This window comes from Copadichromis virginalis, linkage group LG14 (genome assembly GCF_057382275.1).
Source record: "Copadichromis virginalis isolate Kocher_CV1m ecotype Utaka linkage group LG14, C_Virginalis_male_GT1.1, whole genome shotgun sequence".
NCBI classification, from domain to species: domain Eukaryota; kingdom Metazoa; phylum Chordata; class Actinopteri; order Cichliformes; family Cichlidae; genus Copadichromis; species Copadichromis virginalis.
In genome coordinates, this window is record NC_140631.1 from 1,075,830 (window position 1) to 1,101,438 (window position 25,609).

A 25,609-nucleotide genomic window follows, 5' to 3' on the forward strand; every position below is an offset into this window, starting at 1 on the left:
TCTCGCTCTGCGTGTTTCTTTTTGTTGTTGTTGTTGTTGTTGTTGTTGTGCTAAGCTAATAGGCAGAATGCTACAGGTATAGCTCTAAAGAATGTAGCATCATGGGCAGTGTAGTCCGTGTTCAGTGTTGGGAAGGTTACTTTTAAAATGTATTCCATTACAGAATACAGAATACATGCCCCAAAATGTATTCTGTAACGTATTCCGTTACGTTACTCAATGACAGTAACGTATTCTGAATACTTTGGATTACTTAATATATTATCATGCTTTTTACAACAACGTGAATGTACTATTGCTGTGTGATTTATTACTGTTACTGAAGGTCCGCGACTCTGAACTGTAGTAAAGGGACCTCTGACTAATACGGCGGGGTCCCTGTCGGCTCGTAGCCGAAAAATAGCTTTACTTTGTTGTGTGGGTCAACTTTGCTAGCAGAGACAGAGAGAGGCGTTGAAAGGCTGCTCCAACGGGACTTATTGTTTTCGGAGGAAAACACGAACACAGCGTACAGTCGAGTCTTAATAGCTTACTTACAACTGGGCTCGTCAGGCTCTCTTCTTGGCTGCAGTGGTTATTATTATATTTACATGCTTCCAGCTCCCGTTTTTCCTCGATGACAACTCGTACCTTTCCACTCCCCTTTTTCTCCCTCCTAGCGCTCACAGACACATAACGGGTATGGCAGTCCATTCTCCCTGCAACACGGACTACACTGCCCATGATGCTACATTCTTGTAGCATTCTGCCTGTTAGCTTAGCACAACAACAACGAAAATGCGCTCTCTCACCCAAGAAACACACAGTCGCAGAGAGAGAGAGAGAGCGTCGCCCTGTAACCATGGCAACCGTAACGCTGCCGCCTGGAACAACAGAACGTAGCTGTCAAACAAAACCCAAACAGTCCTGACCCGCGACAATATGAAACAGGAAAGTACCGCAGTGTAATCCATTTATTTCAACAAAGTAACTGTATTCTGAATACCACCTTTTTAAACGGTAACTGTAATGGAATACAGTTACTCATATTTTGTATTTTAAATACGTAACGGCGGTACATGTATTCCGTTACTCCCCAACACTGTCCGTGTTGCAGGGAGAATGGACCTCTTATGTGTCTGTGAGCGCGAGGAGGGAGAAAAAGGAAAAGTACGAGTTGTCATCGAGGAAAAACGGGAGCTGGAAGCATGTAAATATAATAATAACCACTGCAGCCAAGAAGAGAGCCTGACGAGCCCAGTTGTAAGTAAGCTGTTAAGACTCGACTGTACACCGTGTTCGTGTTTTCCTCCGAAAACAATAAGTTCCGTTGGAGCCTTTCAACGCCTCTCTCTGTCTCTGCTAGCAAAGTTGACCCACACAACAAAGTAAAGCTATTTTTCGGCTACGAGCCCGACACGAACCCGCCGTATTAGTCAGAGGTCCCTTTACTACGGTTCGGAGCCGCGGACCTTCAGTAATAACAGTAATAAATCACAGCAATAGTACATTCACGTTGTTGTAAAAACCATGATTATATATTAAGTAATCCAAAGTATTCAGAATACGTTACTGTCATTGAGTAACGTAACGGAATACGTTACAGAATACATTTTAAGGCATGTAATCTGTATTCTGTAATGGAATACATTTTAAAAGTAACCTTCCCAACACTGATCATATCTGTTATTAACCTCTGTCTCTCTTCCACAGCATGTCTTTATCCTGTCTTCCTTCTCTCACCCCAACCAATCACAGCAGATGGCCCCGCCCCTCCCTGAGCCTGGTTCTGCTGGAGGTTTCTTCCTGTTAAAAGGGAGTTTTTCCTTCCCACTGTCGCCAAAGTGCTGCTCATAGGGGGTCATATGGTGGTTGGGTTTTTATCTGTATCTATGAAGCGCCTTGAGGCGACTTTTGTTGTGATTTGGCGCTATATAAATAAAATTGAATTGAATTGAATTTTGAACTAATATTTTGAAACATAGTATTCGGCACCATTTTTACTCATGTTAAGCACTCAAAGTACTCCACTACAAGTTTCAGGTAGTGTAACATCTTTTATGTTCTGTACATTATATTTTTTCAGTTACCTCAAATAAAACAGATCTGTAAATAAAGTTATTATATTAGCTGCTTTCTTTTGGTATTTGGCTGACAGCAGACTGTATCCTGGTATTGCACCATAAAATATTGAAATAATGGTACAAATCTACAACTTTTACTGCTTGGGAACCTTTTTTTCTGGCGTTCAAAAAGGTACTTTGAGGTCCTAAGAGGCACATTCAAGAACACATAGGGACAGAAGTGATATTTTACCATAGCCCCATTTTTGAGAGTGTTGCTGGTACGTGTAAAAGCAACATCCAGATGAGCTCAAAGCTGCATTGCAGAACACTGCAGTGTCAATTATGTTTGCTTATATTTAGAAGCTTATATTTGCTTCACCTATGAGTGGTTTTAATGTTGCAGCTGACTGCTGTATGCTTCTTGGCATCAACAAACCTCATAATATGCTGAGGGTAATTTAACCATACAGCTAAAGGAATCTGGCACATGGTATTGCGCATCAAGGGCAACTGCAGATTAGGCCGTCATCTTGTGAGACAAAGGAAAGGGTAAACATGAGGAGAATTCCTCTCAGGATATTAAAAATGCTTCTCTTCATTCCTATGGAACCTGAACACAGATCAGTGGAGACAGTAATTTCCACAACACAGACGCAGTGTGGTCTGACTTTTCCAGAAACATCCCAGAGCTGCATAACAATACAAAGGGCAGGTGTAGCATTTTTCATTCATTTCAGGTTTGCTGAGATGCCTGTATGCCACTAGACCGGAGGCGACACAGTGACAGTCTCCAACATGTTTCCTGCAGCATCGTCTTTTATCTTCTTTTATCTTTTGTCTCCTTCTGCCTTTGATCTCTGCTGCCTCCAAAATCAATCAAACGTGGAACTGAATTGAACAGAAATTATTAACAAAAATGTATTTTCCTATTTGGAGACTACACTCTGCACATAATGTGTGCAGTGTGCTTCCCTGCTGCTGTAACTCCAGCAGTGAGGTCAGTAAAAGCTGTTTGCAATTTCTCTGTTTAGTCTTGAGTGCAATAGGCATCTCTTTATATTTCCTTACTTCCCTCCTTGCTTGCGCTTCAATTGGTTTAAAAGCTTAAACCCCCCTTAAAACCAGAGATTGGAGGCTTCTTCACATAGTGACAGTGCTGGATTAACGTTCAAGGGGGCCCTCGGGCAAAACTTTCTGGTCCCCAGTGACTCCACTATAGTAACCCAGAAGGAACTCCCCACAGAAGCCAAATCTGTGCTGAGATCGAGGGGCTGTGGATGGCGATGCCGTCATTCTGGGAAAGCTTAATCCCATCAAAATGAAAGAGTTAAATCACATGAGAGCTTTGCATTGGACTTGCAGTGAACCTGGTTCCAAACCATACCAATAACATGTGCATCCAAAGGTCTGTGATTCAGGCTCTCCTGATGGTAGACCACATGTATGGCTGAGGCTCAGCTGCTCTGGTATCTCTGGGCTGATACTGAACCCCGAGTGTGTGTGTGCGTGTGTGTGTGACATTGGGTGAATGAGACTTGCAGTGTGAATGCTGGAGAAACAGAAACATACTACAGAGCTGCTCATCAGAGTACTCAGATTACATTAGCTTTTAACGAGAAACTACAGCCATACTCAAGTATTTTTGCTACTTTTTCTAATAAACATTCCACTACTTGTTTTTTTAAACATCTAAATCAATAGTTAAATAAAGCTTTGTAAATTTCTCCAGTAAATAAAAAACAAGCAAACATCAACAACAAGCAAAAAACATTCAAAGAATCCCACCCACCCCCTAAATTCCACACAGGTGCGAGTGGGGGCTATAGTAGGATAGACCTCAGTGTTTCATTCTACATACACCTAACACACAATGTCAGCCATTAAATAAATGCACCATGAAAGCTGTCGTGCTGCTGGAATAAAACCACAGCCGTCGTAAAAAGAAAGTAAATTAAATTCTTTGGTTTTACATATCAGGACATATTAAAAATCACCTGGCAGTTCTTAAAACTACGTACATACAAACATGACATATTACACTATTATTATTTATTTCATAAAAACTAGACCAAGATGAGCTGGGTGACAAATGAGGCACAACATCACCTTGAGAATTAAGAGGGTGAGTAGCAGCCAGGTGTGCAAATCAAACACACCTGATTTATTGATCATCAGCAGGTTTGATCAGCTCTATAAAATCAGTTTGCTGATCTGGGTCAGTTTCATAAGCGCTCCTGAGACATTCATGTGTAATGTGTGTGTTGGCAGCAGCAGGCAGGAGAGGGCAGCAGACATCTGCAGCTCAGGGAGGGGCTCGTTATGTCTGGCTCTCTATCTCTGGCTGATGAATTCTTCATTAAAACAATATGTTCACGCTGTGCTGTTACAAAGTTATCACATAAAATTTCAATTAACTGGGGCTCGATGATCTCAATGAGATGATCTTTTACAGCTAAAAAGTCCCTCTGCACAGCCTGCTGGAGCCTTTCCAGAGCTGCGGCGCGCACGGAAAAACCAGTCCACCAGTGAATAACAAAGGGAAGTCAGACGCTGCACGGGGATTTAGATGTTCAAAGGCGCAGCTTACGCCTCTGGGCCATGCAGGGCCCCCTTGAGTCGGAGAATGAAATCTGTTGTTTAACAAGCCTTTATTGGAATCCACACTTTTACCGAATGTTGAAGATCAGGGACAAACAGAAACCCACAGCGGCGGTACATGAGCCAGCGATGAACACAATCCCAGAGAATTTTTGTCAGTGAAGCCATATCAGAGTTTATGATTCCCATATTGGTATAACAAAATCCACTGGCTGTGTGTGTTTGTCTGTGTCTGTTATGTGTGTGTGTGAACAGTCTGAGCAGGGATACGCTGAGCTTTAAGTGGTGGATATAACACTTAAAAGCTGGTTGCCTTTAGTGCCCTCAGTTTCTTTTAGCTGTGTAGTTTCTAGAGGTTTATTAAGCAAAATCATAGTTTGCAGCAGGAGTCTGATGGGTGCTCTGAAGGGCCGGACGCTGCCTCTCAGCTCTGGTGTGCAACTTAAGATTTAATCGCACGAACTGAAACTCATTAGACAATAAATGACTTTAATTTAACTCTTGTGTTTATTATTTGTATTTTATGTTGCACGTTTGTCCTAATCACGGCCCTTTAGCTTAGCCTGTGTTACAGACGGGACGTAAGTCACTACAATAAGAAGTGACGTGTTAAAAACAGTAAACGTTCTCCAGAGCAGCCACAGATCACGCTTTGCTCGTGTGCTTTTTGATTTTTAATGGGGTTTTCTTGCTTTGCTGCCCCAACCCTGATTTTTTCAAGCCCGCTTTTTAACCTTCTGAATTTGATCTGAATTCCCACAACAAAGACTTTTATAAATGGATATCAGTATTGAATCCCACAATGCCAACTAAGTCCCAGTGATGGTGTGGTCAGAGGAACTTGAAATACTTTTAAATGTTATAAATAAAATCAGCATATTCTGTGCAAGTGGAAATTTTTAGCATTTCTTATGTTTATTGAATTTCAGCTATGGTGGGAGAAAGTATAAGATTTATTCATTTTTGGACTGAATATCTGTGGCTTGCAAAATTCTCTAAAAGCGCAGCAGCAACAGCACTGAGCAACGCAAGGCCAGATGCAGAGTCTGACAATGTTACCAGATCCTGTGAAAAGAATGTTTACTAATGTTTCATTGTTACTATTCTTTGTGAAGACTATTAGCACAATAACAACTATCATGCACTAAACCATAGACGGGATAAATCTGGCTCTAGATTACAGATCTGAAAAGTGAAGCCAATGTGGAAGTGCTTTAAAGCTGCACCGAAGGCCACCAGAGAGCTGTGGTTGCAAAAAGACTTTAAAATTGCTCTCTGCTCTGACCTCTTTATTCATATTTGATGAGTTTATGAGCTCAGCCACTCACTTTGGGATATAGTGAATAAAAAACACGAGTCTCTTTTGTAAAATCACTCTATGTGTCAGCGTGATTGTCTTATATTCTTTGGATAATGGTTAACTAGTGATTGACAAGTTAATCGTGAGCTGCTCAGACCCATCGCTCTTTATCCCCTCTGTGCAGAAAACAAAGAGCAGAGCTCTGTGCTGAAAAGCTACGTCACTGCAGCTGTGAGCACATAGACGTTACCACGATCACGCGTCTCCATGGATTCCTTTGACGCTGTGTTCACACCAAATACAAAGTCTACTTTGCTCTCCATTTATTATAGTTTTTATGGTCAAATAATCTTTTCTTTGTTCTTTGCTTTCAGTTAAGTTTCAGTTATTTTCCAGAGTCAATGGTTTGTTTGCTTTTTGTTTCTGTGCAGTTGTCTTCCTGTTGTTAATATGGAGTGTTTGTCAGATGAAAGAATTTTAGAAAAGCTGCTACACAAGTCTGACTTTACCACAGCCTCGTTAGGCAGGTTGTATTAACATTTTCTCTACATTTTTATTTCATTCTAGTTATCTCTCCAGTTTTATCTGAAGTCCACTTTTATTTCTATTTCCAGTTAACTAATTTGTTTTCATGCTCATGTTTTAGTGAACTATAGTAACAATAGGCAGAATATCTTTAAATCAAAAGCCAGCTCAATTCATTAGGACAGATACAATTGTAAAAGAAATGCTACAAAAATATGTACATTTATAAATTGTCTGTGAGCTGAAGAAAACCGTTTCCATGTTTTTCGTATTGTAAATCTTGTTTAGTGTTGCTGATTTGTGATTGGTGGGTTTGTGACAGATGAGGACAGCTGTTGGTGTCAGCTCAGCACTGATGTCATGAAGCTGCTGTGATGTTCTCTTCGGACCAGCTCCATCTTTCACCAGGTCAGCGTTTGGCTGCTGCTTGCGTGAATAGTAAGAAGAGGTGGAGCTGTGTAGCATTTGTCCTCTTGTTGTCTCCGTGTGTGTAAATGTGGTGCACTCACAGTATTTGCCTTGAAGCATGAATACAAAATCCTGAATTTACTCTCTCAGCCTGACCCAAATGTCAAAACCTCCAGTGAATTGACACTGCTCCTGGTTAACCTCACATTGACTTCCACCCAACCGCAAACCTCATTTTGCATTACCTCTCACCTACATCGTAGGAGCCCCCCCCCCCCCCAATAAAAACAAACCCAAAAACTAACCTCCAGCTCCTCAGCTACCACAGGGCTCCTGGTGGAGGTGCTGAGGGAGCAGCGAGAACATTGTTTGAACTACAGTAAAGCACAGCTCCCTTCAGCTCCCAGATCAAAGGCAGAGGATTACCAACAGCCTGCTGTAATGAGACCACGATGACTTGAAATTACTGGGACTGCTTGGTACACTCTCCCCCAACCACAGCACTGTTACAAAGACTGCGGTGGAACACCCTGAGAAAGACAACAGTAATCTAGTAATGTGGGTTTCTCTGCATGTAAACTTGTCCTCGTCTGCTCGCTGCACCGTGTGCGATACCGCCACAGAGCCCGAGCTGGTGACACAAGTCGGCTTTCTGGTGTGTGGTCAGTGCAGGTCAACCAGAGATGACCTATTTTTATTTATTGTCATTGTCAAGAACAATGAGATTGCGTTTGGGGCTTCCATACAACCCAAAAAAAGAAGAAAATAATAAATACCCCTTAAAACCCAAGTGTACATATTTAACCCAGTGTGACTCCAATGCAATAAGACAATCCTTAGCAATAATGTTCGTAGAAATTCAGACAAAGACCTGAGAAACATGACAAAATACAACAATGCAACCCATTCAATATTATTGTACTGTGAGATATGATATCAGATATGATAGTTATCTATTTAAGAAAGAGGGGGGGGGGGGGGGGGCAGGAGGGGGAAGAGAACAAAGATATGATGCACCAATGCAGACCAGTTCATTGCTATTAAGAAGTTGGATATGGTTATTGTCCGTGAGAGGGGGGCAGAGAGTTCAGGAGCCTCACAGCCTGTGGATACAGGCTGTTGGCCAGTCTGGATGTTCTGGCCTGTATAGACCTGTACCTTCTCCCTGAGGGCAGCAGATGGAAAAGGTGGCGCGCAGGGTGATGTTGGTCCCGCAGGATACTGTGCACCCTCCTCAGACAGCGAGTGGGGAAGATATTACTGATCTCTGGCAGACTTGTTCCAATAATTCTGCCAGCTTCTTTCACCACCCGCTGGAGTGCTTGCTGATCGGCCTTGGTGCAGCTGGGGAACCACACTAGAAATCCATACGTCAGAACGCTGCTGATGGCACAGTTGTAGAAGTTCAACATCAGAGATCTGGGAATGTGTGCGCTCCGCAGTCTCCTCAGGTAGTAGAGGCGCTGTTGGGCCTTCCGTACAACTGAGGTGAACCAAACCCTGCTCGTCCCCGTGATTTAGACTATGATGCAGTGCGTTTGTGTCACGAGTCCAGGTCTGATGTCAGGCTGTTATTTTATTTATTTTGAAAGGGACAAAACAGACAAAGACAGGAAAGCAGAGGAGAAAGAACAAGTGTTCACGCATACTCACTATAAGTCGAGTAAACTGGAGGTTTACAGAAAAGAACCCCCCCCCCCCCCCCACTCATTAAAGCATCACATACTTCACAGAGTAAACACACAGCACATGACTGAATCATTTTTCTGTTTCTTAAGTAATGTTTTCATAAAAGATAATATTAGATGAAGTTGTTTTTGCTCTAAATGTCAGCATAACTATCTTATAACAGGTTAGTTTTTTCAATGATAAATTCCAGAGGCCTTGATGTGTGATGCTTTGTGCGTTCTCTTTATTTCCATTAAGATTTTACAACCAGTGTGTGAACGAATGTATAATATTACAAACCAGTTTCACAGTGAGACGCACATTAATCCTCATTTCATCATGTAAAATGTGTTTGTGGCCAACGGTTCATTCACTCGTGTGTGTTCATGCTGCTCCAGTCATCTGCATTTCTAAGCACACGTGGTGTAAAATTAATTACAGTTTCAAACTGGTAACAAACCAAAATGGAGATTTGCGACATTGTCTTGTCTCAAAAACGCAGATGATATCGTGGGAACTGGATGAAATTGTCTAAATTTGATATTCTTCCCCTTTCCCAGCGTGCTACACTCATCATCGTCATCTCAGGTCTAACATGTTAATTTAGCTTCACGTTATTAATTCATCTGGGCTCTTGCGTGTTTGAGCTGCTGTGTGAGCGCGAAGCAGCCGCTCTGCAGCCGCTCTGCAGCGCGGCTCGCACCGGCGCCGTAATTACAGCAGGATTTCTGACGTTCCCCGGCGCCTGGCTCCTATCGCAGGAGATGTGAGGGGAGAGTGACACGCTGCCTTGCATGTTCTCCTCGGGGAACACTTATCAAAACAATACGCCAGCCATCATTCAAACACAGCCCTGCACACTTTGCCACTTTGAAGTCTCCCCGTCCTCTTGTTTTTTTAATCTCCCCCTTGCCTTTTCTCTCAGTCCCACTCTCTAATCCCACTGTAATGATGGGGATTTTGCACAATTCACATCCATTTGGTCGTACAAACACGACACTTCATCAACAAATAACAATACGCTCAGACCAACTGCTGAATGGGAAGTCTAAATGGGTTCGAGCGCTGGCGCTGCCATGCATCTCTGCCTCCGTGTTGCCAATCCCTGTAAAAAGTTAATGTAAGCAGGATTCACAGGGAGCTGCCGGTGATGAAATTATGGTGTAACTGATACCAATGTGCCATAGTAAGAGGAGTGCATGGCCGCCTGTGTCTTTGAAGAAGGCTCTTCCCATCCCACGATGCACTGCTGGAGAAGGCTCCTGTATGGTTCTACAGTACAAACGGACAGATGGAGGGCAATACTGCACAGAGAGCAGGCAATCGTTTTACCGCAACACACAAAAAGCCTGAATTCATTGTGGATTGCACTCCAAGCTGAAATAGCGTGGACCAAACATATAGGCTGTGTACAGTACGCAGTAAAGAGGCTAACGGCAAACGTCTCCTCAGGAATATTCACGTCTTCAAATTCATTTAATAATAAAATGCATTATTTATTATCGTATTTATTAACATGTCGACCTTTTTCCTGTCTGCTATCAGTGTGTCATTTTCTTTAAGGTCATTGGCAGCAGATTCATTATGACGTCCTTGTAACTTCCTTCATCTCCGCGACCTGCTATGATTACAGATTCATGTGTGACTAAAGAAGCGTATCATGCATAATAAAAATCTGCACCGTCTGCAAAAAAAAGCAAGAGTGTAAACAATACGGGTGCGAGGGCTCTGAGGGGGAGTCCGTGAAAAACCCACGGCTCCGGGGATGCCAAAAAAAACATGTTTTCAAGTGGGGGTGAACCAGTGTTGCCTATTACTATAGCAACAGGAAGACCTGGCTGCTTCAATCAGCTTTTGGTTTGTCGGGGAGGCAGAGGATAGGCAGAGGAGCTGCAGCCGGGGAGCCACGCTGAGAGACATTCTGGTTTTACTAATGAGGGCAGCGGGACCCGCGGGTGGTGTAACCCAGCCTGTCCGACCCCCCCGCCTCATCCTACCTGTCACTGCGGCCGTGATGTACACAAGCAGCACAGAGGTCAAGCAGAGTGACAGCCAAGACAGAGGCTGTTACAGGTTTTCTCCGTTTGCCAGGACACGTTTTTTGAAACCTGTCAGCCTTTTGTCAAAAATGTAACCCAGCTGTCAAACTGTATTCCACAAAAGTCCGGCTCCTCTGGCAGAATCCAACAATAATCACCGAACAGTTTTATCTCAAAGCTACACACTGTTTCCAGCTCACACAACAGTATCATTATTCTAAACTGCTCCTCCCTCAGGTCCAAGTAAAAACACCCAAAACCCACGATAAATGTCGGCTTTGTATGTTGTACTTCTGTCATCTGCAATTACACAGCATTACGTTCATGCAGCATTACAGCATGTTGCATGAAACAAAGCTAAAAATTGTTGGTTCACAAATCTGTAAAATTAACTGCAGAAAAAAATCTGAATTGCTGAGACAAATTCTTTGAAATCGTCGGCGTTTTTCTTTAAACGCAATGTTCAAAAAACCTCCGACCCTTCTGAAAAATGTAACAATCACATCTACACATCTTCATCTGCTCACACGCACGGCCAGGACAATAACAGCACCACTGAGCATTTGTTATAAAAAAGCTGGAAAACAAAATGTTCTGATATAAAAAGAAGAAGAAAAATAAAATAATAATAAAAATCCATGCTCCAGATGAGAGAGTCTTATATTACGTTATTGTTCAAATGTATCTAGGATAAAGTCTTTGTTTCATTACGTGAGTAATGCAAATATCAGAGAGGGTCTGTCTGCACCGTGGGTTACGATCTCACGAGTGTTTTCTGTCTAACATTCACGATCCACTGACTGCATCAGGAGCAACTCCAGGTTCAGCAAAGTGCTCAAGGGAACTTCGGTAACAGTCTGAAGCAGCCGGGGATCAAACCACCGACCTCCTGATTACTAAATGACCTGCCCCGCCCCTGGAGCCAAAGCCACCTCGACAAAAGGTGGTTGAATGATTTCAGAACAAATGCGTCCTTATGAGATTACAACCAAACAAAAAAACAAAGTTTAAGAGTTGGCACTTTTTCAGTGTGTGTGTTTCAAACATGCTGCAACGTTTCATACTGCAAATGTGTTGTATAATACAACCTGCTGTGTGTTTACTGGCTTAATTAACACATATTTATTTTTATGTGAAAAATCACAGTATCTACATCTCTAGTATAAACATAGGCGTGAAGCATATTTCACATATGAAACATTGGTCAGGACGGAGGAAAGCAGGAGCGTTGAACCTGCAGTACAGTCGCGGTTAAGCGTTGCATTCGGCTGAACCTTTATTATTGTTACTGGCTGTGATGAACTGACTGCAGACACTGCTCCTGGACATTTTGTGTGTTATCAGTTTAAAAAATGCAGAAAATTTATGTTACAGAGAAGCTGTTCGTCCTCGCAGCACAGAAGGCTTTTCCACATGCACATTTCAGAGGATATTTCATTTCATCAATAAGTTTTAATCAGTCAAACGGTGACAGTCAGCTACATTAAAGAAGTATGTGTTTCGCATTTCCACTGCAGTTGTAAGATTTCTTTGTTTTACACTTGATTAAAGTTCATGATTTAATAAAGAGGCTATTGTGAGGGACGTCGCTTTGACAGTGATGCCAGTCGAGCAGGAATCAGATTGTGCTGTGAGAGAAATGTGTGTGTGTCTGTGTGCACGCACACGCATGCATGTGTAAAAGGCACTAAAGACAAATAATGATATGGTTCAGTGTGACTGTAAGGACCTCGTAGGTTTTCTTCATGTGCGCTAGAGAAACACAATCACTCCAAACTCCAAGTGACAACAGTTAATGACTTTGTTCAAATGTACACACACTTCTTACAGTTACACACAGTTACTGTTACACGTGCCAAATACACGCTGATGTGACAATTTCAAAACATTACCTTCAAAAATGTTCACGTATGTTTTGGCTTCAGGAGACCTTGTTACATATTCAAGTGTGTGCAAGTATTTTGTCATGTTGGTGCAAGTTTTGTCTCTAAATGCTGTTCAGAGTCCTGCATGTCGCCAGCATCACGAAGCGTGCAGCAAAGCTCAGTGATGTCATCTCTGCAATGTAAAACCAGTGAGAAACACTACAGTCACAATCAGTGCACACAGGCAACAAAATAAAGGTGTTCAGCTGAACACACACACACGCGCGCACACACACACACACACACACACACGCACACACACACGCGCACACACACACACACACACACACGCACACACGCTGGCCTCTGCTAGGCCTCCCCCTACGTTTACTCTCACTCTGTGTCTGTGCGAGCTTCCTGTCCCACACCTGTGTGTACCTCAGGTCTCTTTTACACGGTCACATAAAAAACGAAATGTTCTTCCATCAGATTTTGAACAGGTGTGGAGATAAACAGGTAATCAGCATGTTGATGACCCGTCTTAGTTTTTGTGAACCGATGAAGCTAAAAGTGAAGCATTTTCATGGCATAAATATTTGATAAAGTTCCAGCACTGATTTTTCCTTTCAAATTCAAATTCTATTTGTCACGTACACAGTCATACACAGTACGATGTGCAGGGAAATGCTTAGACAACTGCTCGTGACCTAAAGAAAACAAAGGGAAAAGGCTATGAATAAGATAGGAAATAAATATGAAAAATTAAAAAGGGTAAATTTAACTAGGAAGGAATAAAATAAAATATAAAAATTAAAGTTAAAAATGAAATAACTGTACAACACAAATTAGAATGAAGGGTAAATTTAACTGGGAAAGCATAAGATAAAATATATAAATTAAAGTTGAAAATAAAACAACTGTACAACAAAATACACAATATAGAACTATATAAGAATGTATGAGAAATATAAATATATATACACAATAACAGCAGCTGTACAAGTAAGTCCTTACGCCTCTCAGTGAGATTAAGTTAGTAAAACTTACAAATAATGAGCTGAAATTCCTGACGTTTTATTGTATTTGTACTCAGATTCGTTCTTTTTAATTTGCTTGTGTGTTTTGGAAACATTTGCGGGACTTGCATGATTCTTGTTTGAGCTGCAGGCTCACCTCACTGCGTCCCATATTTGCTACATGATGGTAAAAGAAACACAACCTCAGTAACTTCACAGTGAATATAATGTGTTACTATAGCACAACATGAAAAACACAATGGTTACTGTCTTGCTTTGCTATGAAGGACTTTCACTAATGCTTCTCAGCCAACCGGCGTCACACTCGCTGACATGACGTGAGACAAACCACAGAACGAAGTGAACGTCAACCTTTGTGTTTGTTAAACAAGTTAGTCTTAGTTAAGTCGGTCAATAATAGTAAGTTTAATGAACTCAAAAAGGAAGAAAATGTCTTTTAAACCCAAAACATTGAAGTAAGTAGAACAGAGCCAACACTACTTAATTACACTGAATGAATTACTTCCAGATATTTGAGTCTTTAAACAAGCTCCCTGAAAGCTTTACTGCAAAACAGCAGCAACAACTGATGCTCGGTAACGATGTGCAGGAAGCCAAACACATATTATCATTATAACGTACTCTCTCTAATTTACAAAGACTCCAAAATCATTTCTTTTTTCACTAAAAACAAATTCTAATGAATACGACTTAATAATAATGTTTGCCAGCTGTCTGCGACCTTCCTGTGTGGAGTTTACATGTTCTCCCTGCATCCGCTCTCCCTGCGCTCAGTCCAAAGACATGCTTGTTAGGTTAACTGGTGATTCTCAGTTGGCCCTAGGACTGAATGTGTGTGTGTGTGTTGTTAGCTCTGTGATGGACTGGCAGCCTGTCCAGGATGTCTTGTGCCTTTCGCCCTGTGTCATTTGGGAGAGGCTCCAGCCCAAAGGCAACTCTAAGCAGAATAAAAAATCAGAGGAGTACTTTTCACTTCTGCATCTTGCTGACTTTACAGATCTGTGTGAGAACGGTGCGTTAACATGCTGAAAAGTTTCATTTAAAAAAACAGTGCAGACAGTTTGTATTATTCTTTAATTAGGCACCATTCAGGTTTCACCCACACGTGAACTCTTCAAACCGGCTGTGATGTGTTTACCTCGTGGAATGAAATCCACATAATTATTATTGTTCTTGTGTGTGTGCTTATGGCCATGAGCGCGCTCATCACCTCTGTGCAACACATACTGTCCGTTTCATTCATTTGCCAAGAAAGAGAAAACATAATAAACAAAATGTGATCCTATTAGTTTGTAACCTTATTTGGTGTTGTTGTTATGTGAGGAATGAGTAAGCAAACAGGTTACTCACACAATGTTTTCTTTAGTGTTAAAGAGTACACAAAACCTCTGTGCAGTTTGTAAATCTGTCTGTGAGGTCCTTCCACTGTTGGCGGTTCCACTCAACCTCAAGCAGCTGACAGAATTCACAATTTACATGTTTATTATTTAGTTATTATTATTTTTCTTTGGAATATTTAGCAGATAAACTCTGTGGAAACTGTAACAAACAAAACACAAGTGCTCACACAGATCTTTCATATTTCTTACTTTAAACTACAAATTATGTATCGAACTTTAACACTTCTGCTCACCATGTAGTTATGTTTTAACAGAAGTTCGATAAAGTATCTTAAACTAACTAAACTAACAGACATGAATAGCCCGCAGCGTAAAAAAAGAGTAAAAATGTTTGTGGGAGTTTTTGCTGGAGGTCAGACTTCGTCTCCTCACCACACCTTGGCCACTTCCTTTCCAGTTACGGCCGTGACGCGTCGCCGTTAATGCGCAATGATTAGCAATCAGTGTAAGAGTGATAGCAGGCCAATGGAAGCAGAAAAGTTCCCCTTCATAAACCAATGGTGCGGCCACATTGTTAACGCGCTCAGCGAATCCCCTGCGGATCTGATGCAACAGGGCTGCAACTAAAGTTACACCTTCGAACTGCAACACGGTGTCCTTCCGCTGCGGCGCGCTGAAAACTAGTGCCTACTGTACCGTCTCACGAACGCCTCACATGTGCACGGTTTGTGTTGGAAAGAATCTGATGACGTATTTAAGTGCTGGTGTGAATGTTTAGTGCTCCAACAGACACGTGATGTTTTCTAACAAGAGATGGTAAGAAAATTTACTTTGTTTTAATTTATAAATGATTTAATGTGAAACAACAAACGAATGAATTAAAGTGAAATAAAGTGAAGCTCGCGCACAAACGGGCTGCGGTCTCTGGATAACGGGAAAGTCCCCCAGCTTCATGACGTAACGGCCCGGTGAACTCGGTGAAGTGCGGATTAATCCCATCTGCTGTGATGCGGTCCGGGCATTAGGAGTTGGAGAAGTAGCGGATTTAAAAACTTTCTGTCTGCAAGTGTTGTCCGTTGAAATAGCGCTTCATGAAGACTCCCTGATTTCCTAAAGGGAAATGATGGCTTTTTAAACGGTGCCTGTCGTCCTCGTCAGCCTAAAGCTTCGTGTGCTTTGCTTTTTACCACTCATTCAGAAACTATGGGGTGAGTACAAGTGCCTTTTAGCCTCGTAGGAGTAAAAGAAAGTTGGGAGAAACGCGTCTTTTCTTACTTAACAAACACGTTTAGACACTTTGCAGCCAGCGTTACGCCGCGCGGTGAGTCCGGTGGTTGTTTCCCGCTGTTTGCGGGCGTTTTCGTTGCTGTGTAAAGTGACCTGGTCAAACTTGGCTTGTTACAGTGTAAACACGCTGAATGGATTCGATTTGAAAGTGCGCAACAGATGTTTCTGCCTACATTCTGTAAAACTATGTTATTTATAGAAAAAGTTAAAAAATAAGATTTGTAATCATTTTAATATTTTGAAATGGTTTTTTTTAAACTGAGAGTTTTAAATTGAAATTGTGACATCAGTCAGGAATGGCTTCAAATAAAGTCTGTTTTAAGTTGGAGGTGAAAACCTGGGTGATTCATTAAACTGAAAATGATGAAAAATTAATGTGCATTTATTTTGTAATTACCTTTTTAAAATAATAAATTAATTTTTTTTGAATTACTTAAAGTTTGAAATGGGCCGTTGGAGGCTAATAAAAAATGCAACGTTCTAATTTTTCCCTCCCGCAGGTCTTCAGGTGTTTCCAGAACTCTTTCATCCAGCCAGCGCACGGTTCGTGCTTTTGAACAATTCGATCGAAGCAGAAGACACAATGGCGGCATCGATCCTTCGCAGGAAAATTCCCCCCGTTTCCACAGGCGAGCTCAGCGCTCCCCTTCTCCGACAGGCTAGCCCCAGCCAATCACGGCCACGGACGGGGGCGGAGCCAGTGGAGAGGCAGCACTTAATTGGTGAGTTTGGCCAAGACGATTTTTTATTTTTCCACATCCCGAGGTCGGAGCCGCAGTGCAGCACGGGGCTAATGTCGTACAGTGAGTACAGCTAAGTGGATATTTATCGAATGCAGACGATGCTGTTCAATCATTTTCAGATGATCGGTTAGTTGGATGTATTGCTTAATTTAAACTATTTTATTTTTCCATTTACTCTCTCAGCCTTTGCTTATTTCACATTTTTTTTCCTTTTTTTTTCTAAATTTCAAGATTTAATTTCAGTCGTTTTTTGCAAACACTTGAAAATAGAATGGATTGCTTTGCTCGTTACGTTACGCTTTCCTCTGGTTTTGAATTTTTCTAGGTGATGGTCACTCTGATTGGATGACGGAAAAAGTTGATTTGTCTTCATTTGTTTCTACGACCGAGTCTTCTCCAAGCTCATCTCTTCCGCCCTCGCCGTTAGAACAAGATGTCAAGGTGCCCTCGGATCTGGAGGTCATGACCTCTCTGCTGCAGGAGGAGCTGGCTCAGCTCGAGGACTACTTCCGCTCCGAGTCCACATCCACCGCAAACAAGTTGGAGAAATCTTCAAAATGTGATAAGGGCGCCCAAGCCATGGGCTCCCAGTCTTACTACCAGTTACCCTATGGCTCGTATGGGACCGGCCAATCAGAAGCCAGCCCTGTGGTTGTTACCTTGGCAACAGGGGAGCTGGACCTGGCCAGCTTCTGCGGCGGACCCATCAGCAGAAGCAAAATCGCAAGACCCGCTCCATACAACTACCACCACCGCTACCACCACCACAACAACGGGCGAAGAATCCTCGGCGAGACCGTGAAAGTCGCCGATGAAGTTGGACTTGATACGTGGGGCTCCAGGGGATGTTACTCAGGAAGTACAGAGCTGTCTGTGAACCACTACTCGACGCTGAAGACGGTGAGCAAGAACAGCCTGGGCAGCATCAAGAAGGTGAGAGAATGTGCTTTATCTTTGAAGGAAGAGGAGAGTTATTGTTTTTCAGAAGGAATGTTTTGCAGCGAAGAGATTGCTCGAGGTTTTTGTCTGGGTGGCTCGTACGACGGCCACCACAAGCGAGAGGGACAGTTGATGCACAATGTGAAGGTCAATGTAAGTTACGACAGCACGGGGCTTGAGGTCTTGCACTGCAGCAAAGACGGAGGACTTTCCGGGAGTATCCCCCAAGAGACAATGGTGGCCGGTGACGGATACTTCCACCAGTCCATGGCCAGCACAGAACCTTACCATAGCTTTATAGGTGACCTAGATCAGCCGTCACAAGCACAGGCTGTCGATCCCCAACACGGCCACTACCTCTACCCGGAATGCCTTGCAGACCAAAGCTACGAATGTCTGTCCAGAGGGGAGGGCGAGGGGCCGCTGCTGGGTGGCCCCATCCATCGCCCCACCCAGAGGCTAAAGGATGAGCCCTGCTCTGTGAAACCAGCTCTGGTGATGAGTGCAGTGTCTCTGGATGGCAGCAGTGGCGAGAGGAAGCAGAAGAAGAGAGACCAGAACAAAACTGCTGCTCACAGGTAAACACGCTTTGACTTTGTTCAAATGTGCAGGATGTGATGGAAATAGTAGTTTAAATGTACAGCATGGTGTTGCATAAAGCAGCCACCGCATTGCTTTAAATGTCCTGAAAAATGTAGGAGGGACGTGGAAAGTCCCTCGCTGTCTGCCAAATGCAGCCCCACCTCAGCAGTCCTACAAGTCTGGCAGCTCGGCATGTTTCACTTAAAATAGCAAGCACAGTTGTAGTCTACAGTGGGTTTTTCAGTTGTACAATAACTACAGTTGGTTGTTGCAGGGTCCACCTTATGTAAATGTAAAGCGCCTTGAGGCGACTGTTGTTGTGATTCGGGACCGTGTGAATAAAGTTGAATTGTCTCAAGGGAGGGAGCTGTTTGCCTCTGCGTCATTTAGCTTCAGAGGCCACGCACGCTCAACTCCACATTAAAGTTGCAAGGCAGCAAAATCTGTGAAACCAACCACACACGTTGTTCTTAATTGCAGGTACAGGCTGCGTAAGAGGGCGGAGCTGGACTCTCTGGAGGAGGAGCTGCACGGTCTCGAGGGGCAGAACCGGGAGCTTCGTGACAAGGCGGAATCGGTGGAGCGAGAAATACAGTACGTCAAAGATTTACTCATCGAGGTCTACAAGGCTCGCAGCCAGCGGCTCAAACAGGACGGCAGTGCCTAAAAGAAAGAAAGGAGCCCGACGCCCACGCCGACCTCACCTCCAAACCTGCCCAGCCAGCACCAAGAGAAAAATCAAGTCAAGAGCACCAACTGGTTTTTGTCTCACAAATGGTAGTTTGCATGATTTTGGTAGTTCTTTTCTTAAAAACAAATAAAATGATGTAATTGTTCTGAGAGGATGACTGATCGTACAGACCAGACGTTTCCAAATGGGTGACCTAACTATAACCAGCCTTAGCCAGGCGGCTTCCAGAGGAGATGCTGAACTTGTCCGTGACCACTGTGATCCGAACTGCACTCGCAGCCTTGTGACGACTGAGTTTGCGCTCACGACGAAGGATCGTTTACAAAACGCTCTTTGAATTAGTAGTAGTGACTGAATTTACTTGTGGTTTTTTGTGACATGCGTCAGCAGCAGCAGCATCGAGGCAGAACCATGCGAAATCTAGATTTTATTTTCTATTTTATTTTTACTTAATGATGTTCATTTATCATTTGCTTACAACAATCAACCGAATAAAGGGATTGCTGGAAAACTTGTAACATGCTCTACAAATATTCATTATCAGCAACATTTAGAGAATTTGTATTGCTAAACTGTTGAGTATTTACACCTCTTTACCCAATGCATGTTTGATTTTGGAAAAGCATGTGCGAGTGTTATTTGAAGGCAATATTCTGTTAACTGCATGGCTTCAAGATCTCCACTGCGTCAGTTTCACTGAGTTGACTTCCTCCCTCTCATCAGCTGGCGACTTTTCTCCCTCCGTCAGTGTGATTCATGCTCAGGTTTTGCTTTCTGCTCCGAGACACGAGCGTTCGCTGGCTTTCTTTTGTCCTTCTCCCTCTCTTCCGGCTGTATTTTGCGAATGAACAATCACCTGTTGACGCAACAATAAACGGTTGTTGGGTACGACTTTGTGGGAATTTTGTTTTCAATTGATCAATTTGATGTATCTGAAATTCAGGTCCTTTTAATAGTCGATGTCAATGTCAGGAAATGAAACATCAGGTCAATGACAGCCAAATAAACCAGTTATGTAGTATCATCCACCTCTGCCTTTGACTGTTTTTCTGCTCACGACACCCTGAGCCCCGTTCGGCCCAGTGCGCACACAGCGAATAAGAGCGGGCTGGGATTAAGAGATGGAGATGAAAGCCCCCGTGCCCCTCCCTTTATGTTTCCACCCTGCCCCCAAACTGCAGGTCTCAGCCCTCTGATTTTGGCTGCAGTGCAGTCAGTCTTAGTCCCAGGATTCATCGCTGGATGGCAGGCTCTGACTGACACCTGACCATTTTGTGAGAAAACAACCTTATTCCCTGGAGCCTGAGGAGCTCGCACCGAGTCCAAACAACCGCACAATCGGAGAGTGCGTTTAGAGAATTCACAAGTACGGCCCCCCCTAATATTTTAGTGCCGTTTCCTGTGTTTTGATTGATCCCGGGGCTGAGTGGAGTCGTATCGAGCTCCGGCAGTCAACAGAAAACACAAGTTGCCTATCTCGTGTCCCAGCTCGTAGAGGGCGTGCGTGTATGAAGGCGTGTGTGTGAAATCTCTTGGTATCTCTCCTAGCAGTCGTAGGCCTTTCAAGTGCATGAGGCAATATCACACAATAGTTGCAGAAGGAGGAGAGAGATGCAAGTGAACTATCAGAATAAAAAAGTACTGGGCTGACAGAGAGCGCCATTAAATCTATTGATTCAGGCTTCTGTTTGTTGTTTGATGCAATGTAAAAACAGAGCGTGAAGCTGTTCTGATGGAGAATACGTCACAATAAATCCATGTCTCTCTCTACAGCATCGATGCAAGAGCTGGCAGATAATGATCCCCCAGCACACACACACACGCGCGCACGCACACACGCGCGCGCGCGCGCGCGCGCGCACACACACGCACAGTTATTAGGAAAACGATCACATGCATATGGAGTCATAAAATTTAATATATGGAAGAAAAGTTGTGTTTCTCCTTACCATGAAATTTTGTGTCATACCACAGATTTGAGGTTTTAGCCTCATTAAGAGACGAGTTATGTTTTCATTCTTCAAACACTCACAAGAGTAAAGTGTTTATATTGTTTAGCTTAACGCTATATTGAGTAGTTTTCTTTACATATAACCAACGCATAAATTTCACCCCCATTTTCAATCGGTGCTGTACTGTACGTGTTCAGAGTTTCCGTAGATACGCTGCATATTTAAGTTTTTATTTCATACTGTGCAAAAATCTTGAGCCTTTATAATTTGTCTCCCTTGAGGCAGACATTTAAAGACGCTGGCTGCTTGTATCATTATTGTTCTTAATTTTAGTCAACGCTGACCTCTGAATCATTCAAGGAGAAAAGGCGTCCAACTCAAAGGATGAACCAGTGTTGCGTCTACACGTAAACAGTTTAGCAGAGATCCAATTCTAAATTGCATTTTAAACACTTTGTTACAGCAGGATTTGCAAAAACACATCATTTGTTTGCATTTCTCGAGTTGAATCTATGGAAAATCCTATTAGTGGAAGATTTGCATTAATTAACAAGTGAATTAAAAATTTGAAAAGTGGAGAAAGAACACCCGACACAGAAACTGAGTGATGCATTCACTGTTCACTGAAACATCAGCAGAAACGATCTCACTGGCTGCAAAGAAGGGAAACTTCTGTGCACCACCGTCTGTGGAGGGCCTGTCATGGTTTCGGCTGCATTTCAGTCAGTGGTGTTACCGGTTGTGGCGGGGCGTGGCCTGCGGTGCCGTGCAGAGGCGGACGCACCTGCATGGCAACCGCAATCACGCCCCGCCGAATTAAATATTGTACTGGGTCCTGTGGTTGGCGTTGTTGTTGTGGTGATGTTGAGCGGGCAGCGGGAGAGCTGCAGCTCTACGTGTATTGTGAACAGCAACCGTCCAGTATTAATAAAGAATGGTTAAAATGCCACTGGGTCTGCCGTGGTCGTTTACACCGGTTTTGTCAAAATTGATGGAATTATGAAAACAGAATGGTAAATGGCCTGTATTTGTATAGCGCTTTACTAGTCCCTAAGGACCCCAAAGCGCTTTACATATCCAGTCATCCACACATTCACACACTGGTGATGGCAGCTACATTGTAGCCACAGCCACCCTGAGGCGCACTGACAGAGGCGAGGCTGCCGGACACTGGCGCCACCAGGCCCTCTGACCACCACCAGTAGGCAACGGGTGAAGTGTCTCGCCCAAGGACACAACGACCGAGACTGTCCAAGCCGGGGCTCGAACCAGCAACCTTCCGATTACAAGGCAAACTCCCAACTCTTGAGCCACGATCGCCCAGAAAGTAATGTCTGATTGGTAGTGGCTTCACTTTTGTTCTTAGCCTGATCCCAACGACATGGGCAATGAAATAAAAGCATATCTGGACAGAAACACACACTGGGACACTATCAGAGTCCAGACTTCAACACTATTAAAGCGTTGTGGGATTGTATTAAAAGCAGGGAAGAACGAAGCAATGTTTGAGCTTGGAGAAGTATTCCTGGAGACGAATTAAACACATGACAAGAATGTTTGCCTTAGAAATGTCAGATTGTGCAGAACAGTAAAAGTCGTCCTAATAAATACTGACTTTAAAGCTCAAAGTTTTTGACGTGTACATGCATGTATGTTGGAGATTTCAATAAATCACTGTAACAACTTCCCAGTCTCCTAGCAACACCTAAGGAAATAATATGGGTTTGTACAGATTTGTATATTCACATTTTCATTCCACATTTCTCATAATTAATTCTCTACAGTCTAGTTTTCATTCTGTATAGTATCATCTCCAATATATTTAAATGTCATTGATTATATTCTTTGTTTTATTTTAATTACATATATATTTAAGGTTCATATATAATTGTATACATGCCAAAGTTGTTGTTAGGTTCTTTCTAAATCCATTTTTGTGAGCACTCAAAGTATTTCAGATTTTTACCATATGTAACACCCTTTCACCACTAGGTGTCTCTCCAAGCTCAGCAAAAGACTTGCTCTGCAATCAAAAACTCTGCAACATTACATTGTGGTATGAAAGTCCAATCCCAGAGCTTGTTTTGTCTCGTGACAGATCCATATGGAAAAGAAATATATAAATCTTATAAAGTTTGTATCTGTCTTGTGTGAAACTACCCGACTCACTGGACCCTCTACAGTTTGCATACCGCCACAACAGGTCCACTGATGATGCCATAGCCCTGACACTACACACTGCCCTGTCACACCTGGAGAAGAGAGACACGTATGTGAGAATGCTGTTTGTAGATTACAGCTCAGCATTCAATACCATCGTTCCCTCGAAGCTGGACAGGAAACTGCAGGATCTAGGACTGAGCAGCTCCCTCTGCAGCTGGATCCTTAGCTTCCTGTCTGACAGACGCCAGGTGGTCAGACTGGGCAGCATCACCTCATCCCCCATCACACTGAACACTGGTGCTCCACAGGGGTGTGTACTGAGCCCTCTCCTGTACTCACTCTACACCTACGACTGCACGGCCACTAACAGCTCCAACATCATTGTGAAGTTTGCGGACGACACTACAGTGGTGGGTCTTATCACCAACGGTGATGAGACGGCTTACAGGGAGGAGGTCAGCGCCCTGACCCACTGGTGTCAAGACAACCATCTCACCCTCAACGTCGCAAAGACAAAGGAGTTGATAGTGGACTTCCGGAGGTGCAGAGAAGTACACACCCCCATCACCATCAACGGCGCTGCTGTGGAGAGAGTGAGCAGCTTCCGGTTCCTTGGAGTACATCTGGCTGAGGATCTTACGTGGTCAGTACACACAAACAAAACAGTGAAGAAGGCGCAGCAGCGCCTCTTCTTTCTCAGGAGACTGAAAAGATTCGGCATGAGCCCCCGCATCCTCAGGACCTTCTATCACTGTGCCATTGAGAGCATCCTCACTGGATGCATCACCACCTGGTATGGCAACAGCACCGCCTACAACTGCAAAGCTCTCCAGCGAGTAGTGCGGTGCTCTGAACGGATAATTGGAGGTGAGCTTCCCTCCCTCCAAGACATCTACAGGAAGCGGTGCCTGAGGAAAGCGGGGAGGATCATCAAGGACTCCAGTCACCCCAGCCATAAACTGTTCAGACTGCTTCCATCAGGAAGGAGGTTCTGCAGCATCCGGTCCCGTACCAGCAGACTGAGAGACAGCTTCTTCCACCAGGCCATCAGACTGCTGAACACATCATAGACACCTCAGCTTCACTACTGGAACTTTAACATTATGCACTCCCTACTGTACAGTAATGCCACTGTTTTGCACATATTCAACTCTGTATATTTTATATATTTTATTTATTGTTGACTCTATTTAATTTGTAAAGTATGTGTACACACACACACACACACACACACACACACACACACACACACACACACACACACACACACACACACACACACACGTAGAAAAATATTTAGTATACACATCCAGAAATGCATATACTATTATATATTGTACATATATTTATTAGTTTCAGATGTAGCCATTCTTGTATTTTGCTTGTTTACATTATTGTATTTTGCACAACTCTGTTGCTTGTGAAGCTCGCACACAAGAATTTCACTCACATGTGCTGTACCAATGTACCTGCACATGTGATGTGACAATAAAAAGTGATTTGATTTGATTTGAAAAAACTTGTATGAAAAGCATATAAGAGTGAAAACAGATATAAGATCCCTTAAAAAGTTATATAATGAAACTTGTATGTTTTGTATACTTACTAAAACAATGTATGAAAGTAATGAGAAAGTGGCCACTTTCATGAGTAATCACATATAAGTTTTTACTATTTCTTTCCCATATGGGAAAAGCCTACAGCAGACAAACGGCATCTAACAGTCATGACTGTAAGAAACAAGAAAAAAGCCAACAAGGACCTGACACAGGACCTTAATAAGGCATCCGATATACAAGGAAGAACTATTGCTCAAGACTACTTGAGAAAAGTTGACTACCTGCCCAACAGAGTTCAGGCTGTGTTAGAGAATAAAGTTAGTCATGCTAAGTATCGACTTTCAAGCTTGTTACAATTGTCCAAACTTACTCTGGAGCATTAATCTGCTGGAAACAGACGATACACTGCAGTCATAAAGGCGTGAATATGGTCAGTAACAACACCCAGGTAGGCTGTGGTGTTTAAATGATGCTCTGCTGGTATCAAGGGGCCCAAAGTGGGGCAAAACTGTTTCCCCAAGACGATTACACCAGCAGCAGCCTGAACCACTGATACAGCCCCAGGTTCCTGTTTCCTGTAGTTGTGGCACCTACATTGGTTGAACTGTGTGTTATTTTTTAGTTTCTGTTGCCTTTCTGTCAGCTTGGGGCAGTAAGTGAACAAACAATTAGTCCCAATGCATTACTACTCATTCCTGACATGGAGCAAGAATTGGTCATTCCATATAAGAGAAACCAAATCTGGAAAACGTTCCCACGACTGACCTATGTGTGTCTGTAGCTATGTGTGTGTGCGGGTTTGTTCTGTACAACAGCTTTGGCAGAGCATTGTGAAAACGTTTGCATGTCTACAGCCTTGAATCTTTCA

At 43.1% G+C, this 25,609-nt stretch overlaps 1 protein-coding gene across 3 annotated transcripts; it reads left to right on the forward strand.

Moving 5' to 3' along the window:
- The first annotated feature begins 15,808 nt into the window (after positions 1 to 15,808).
- On the forward strand, positions 15,809 to 20,095 carry atf5b (activating transcription factor 5b). 3 transcript variants are annotated; one of them, XM_085478946.1, is made up of 4 exons: positions 15,809 to 16,033; positions 16,613 to 16,915; positions 17,181 to 18,372; positions 18,857 to 20,095. In XM_085478946.1, exons 2-4 carry the CDS (start codon positions 16,696 to 16,698, stop codon positions 19,041 to 19,043), a joined length of 1,599 nt encoding a protein of 532 aa, XP_085335072.1. In that variant the 5' UTR covers positions 15,809 to 16,033; positions 16,613 to 16,695; the 3' UTR covers positions 19,044 to 20,095. The 3 variants fall into 3 exon arrangements, with proteins under 3 accessions (XP_085335072.1, XP_085335073.1, XP_085335074.1); XM_085478947.1 differs by having other exon boundaries at positions 16,613 to 16,834; XM_085478948.1 differs by lacking the exons at positions 15,809 to 16,033; positions 16,613 to 16,915 and adding an exon at positions 16,920 to 16,981.
- Positions 20,096 to 25,609: the final 5,514 nt, after the last annotated feature.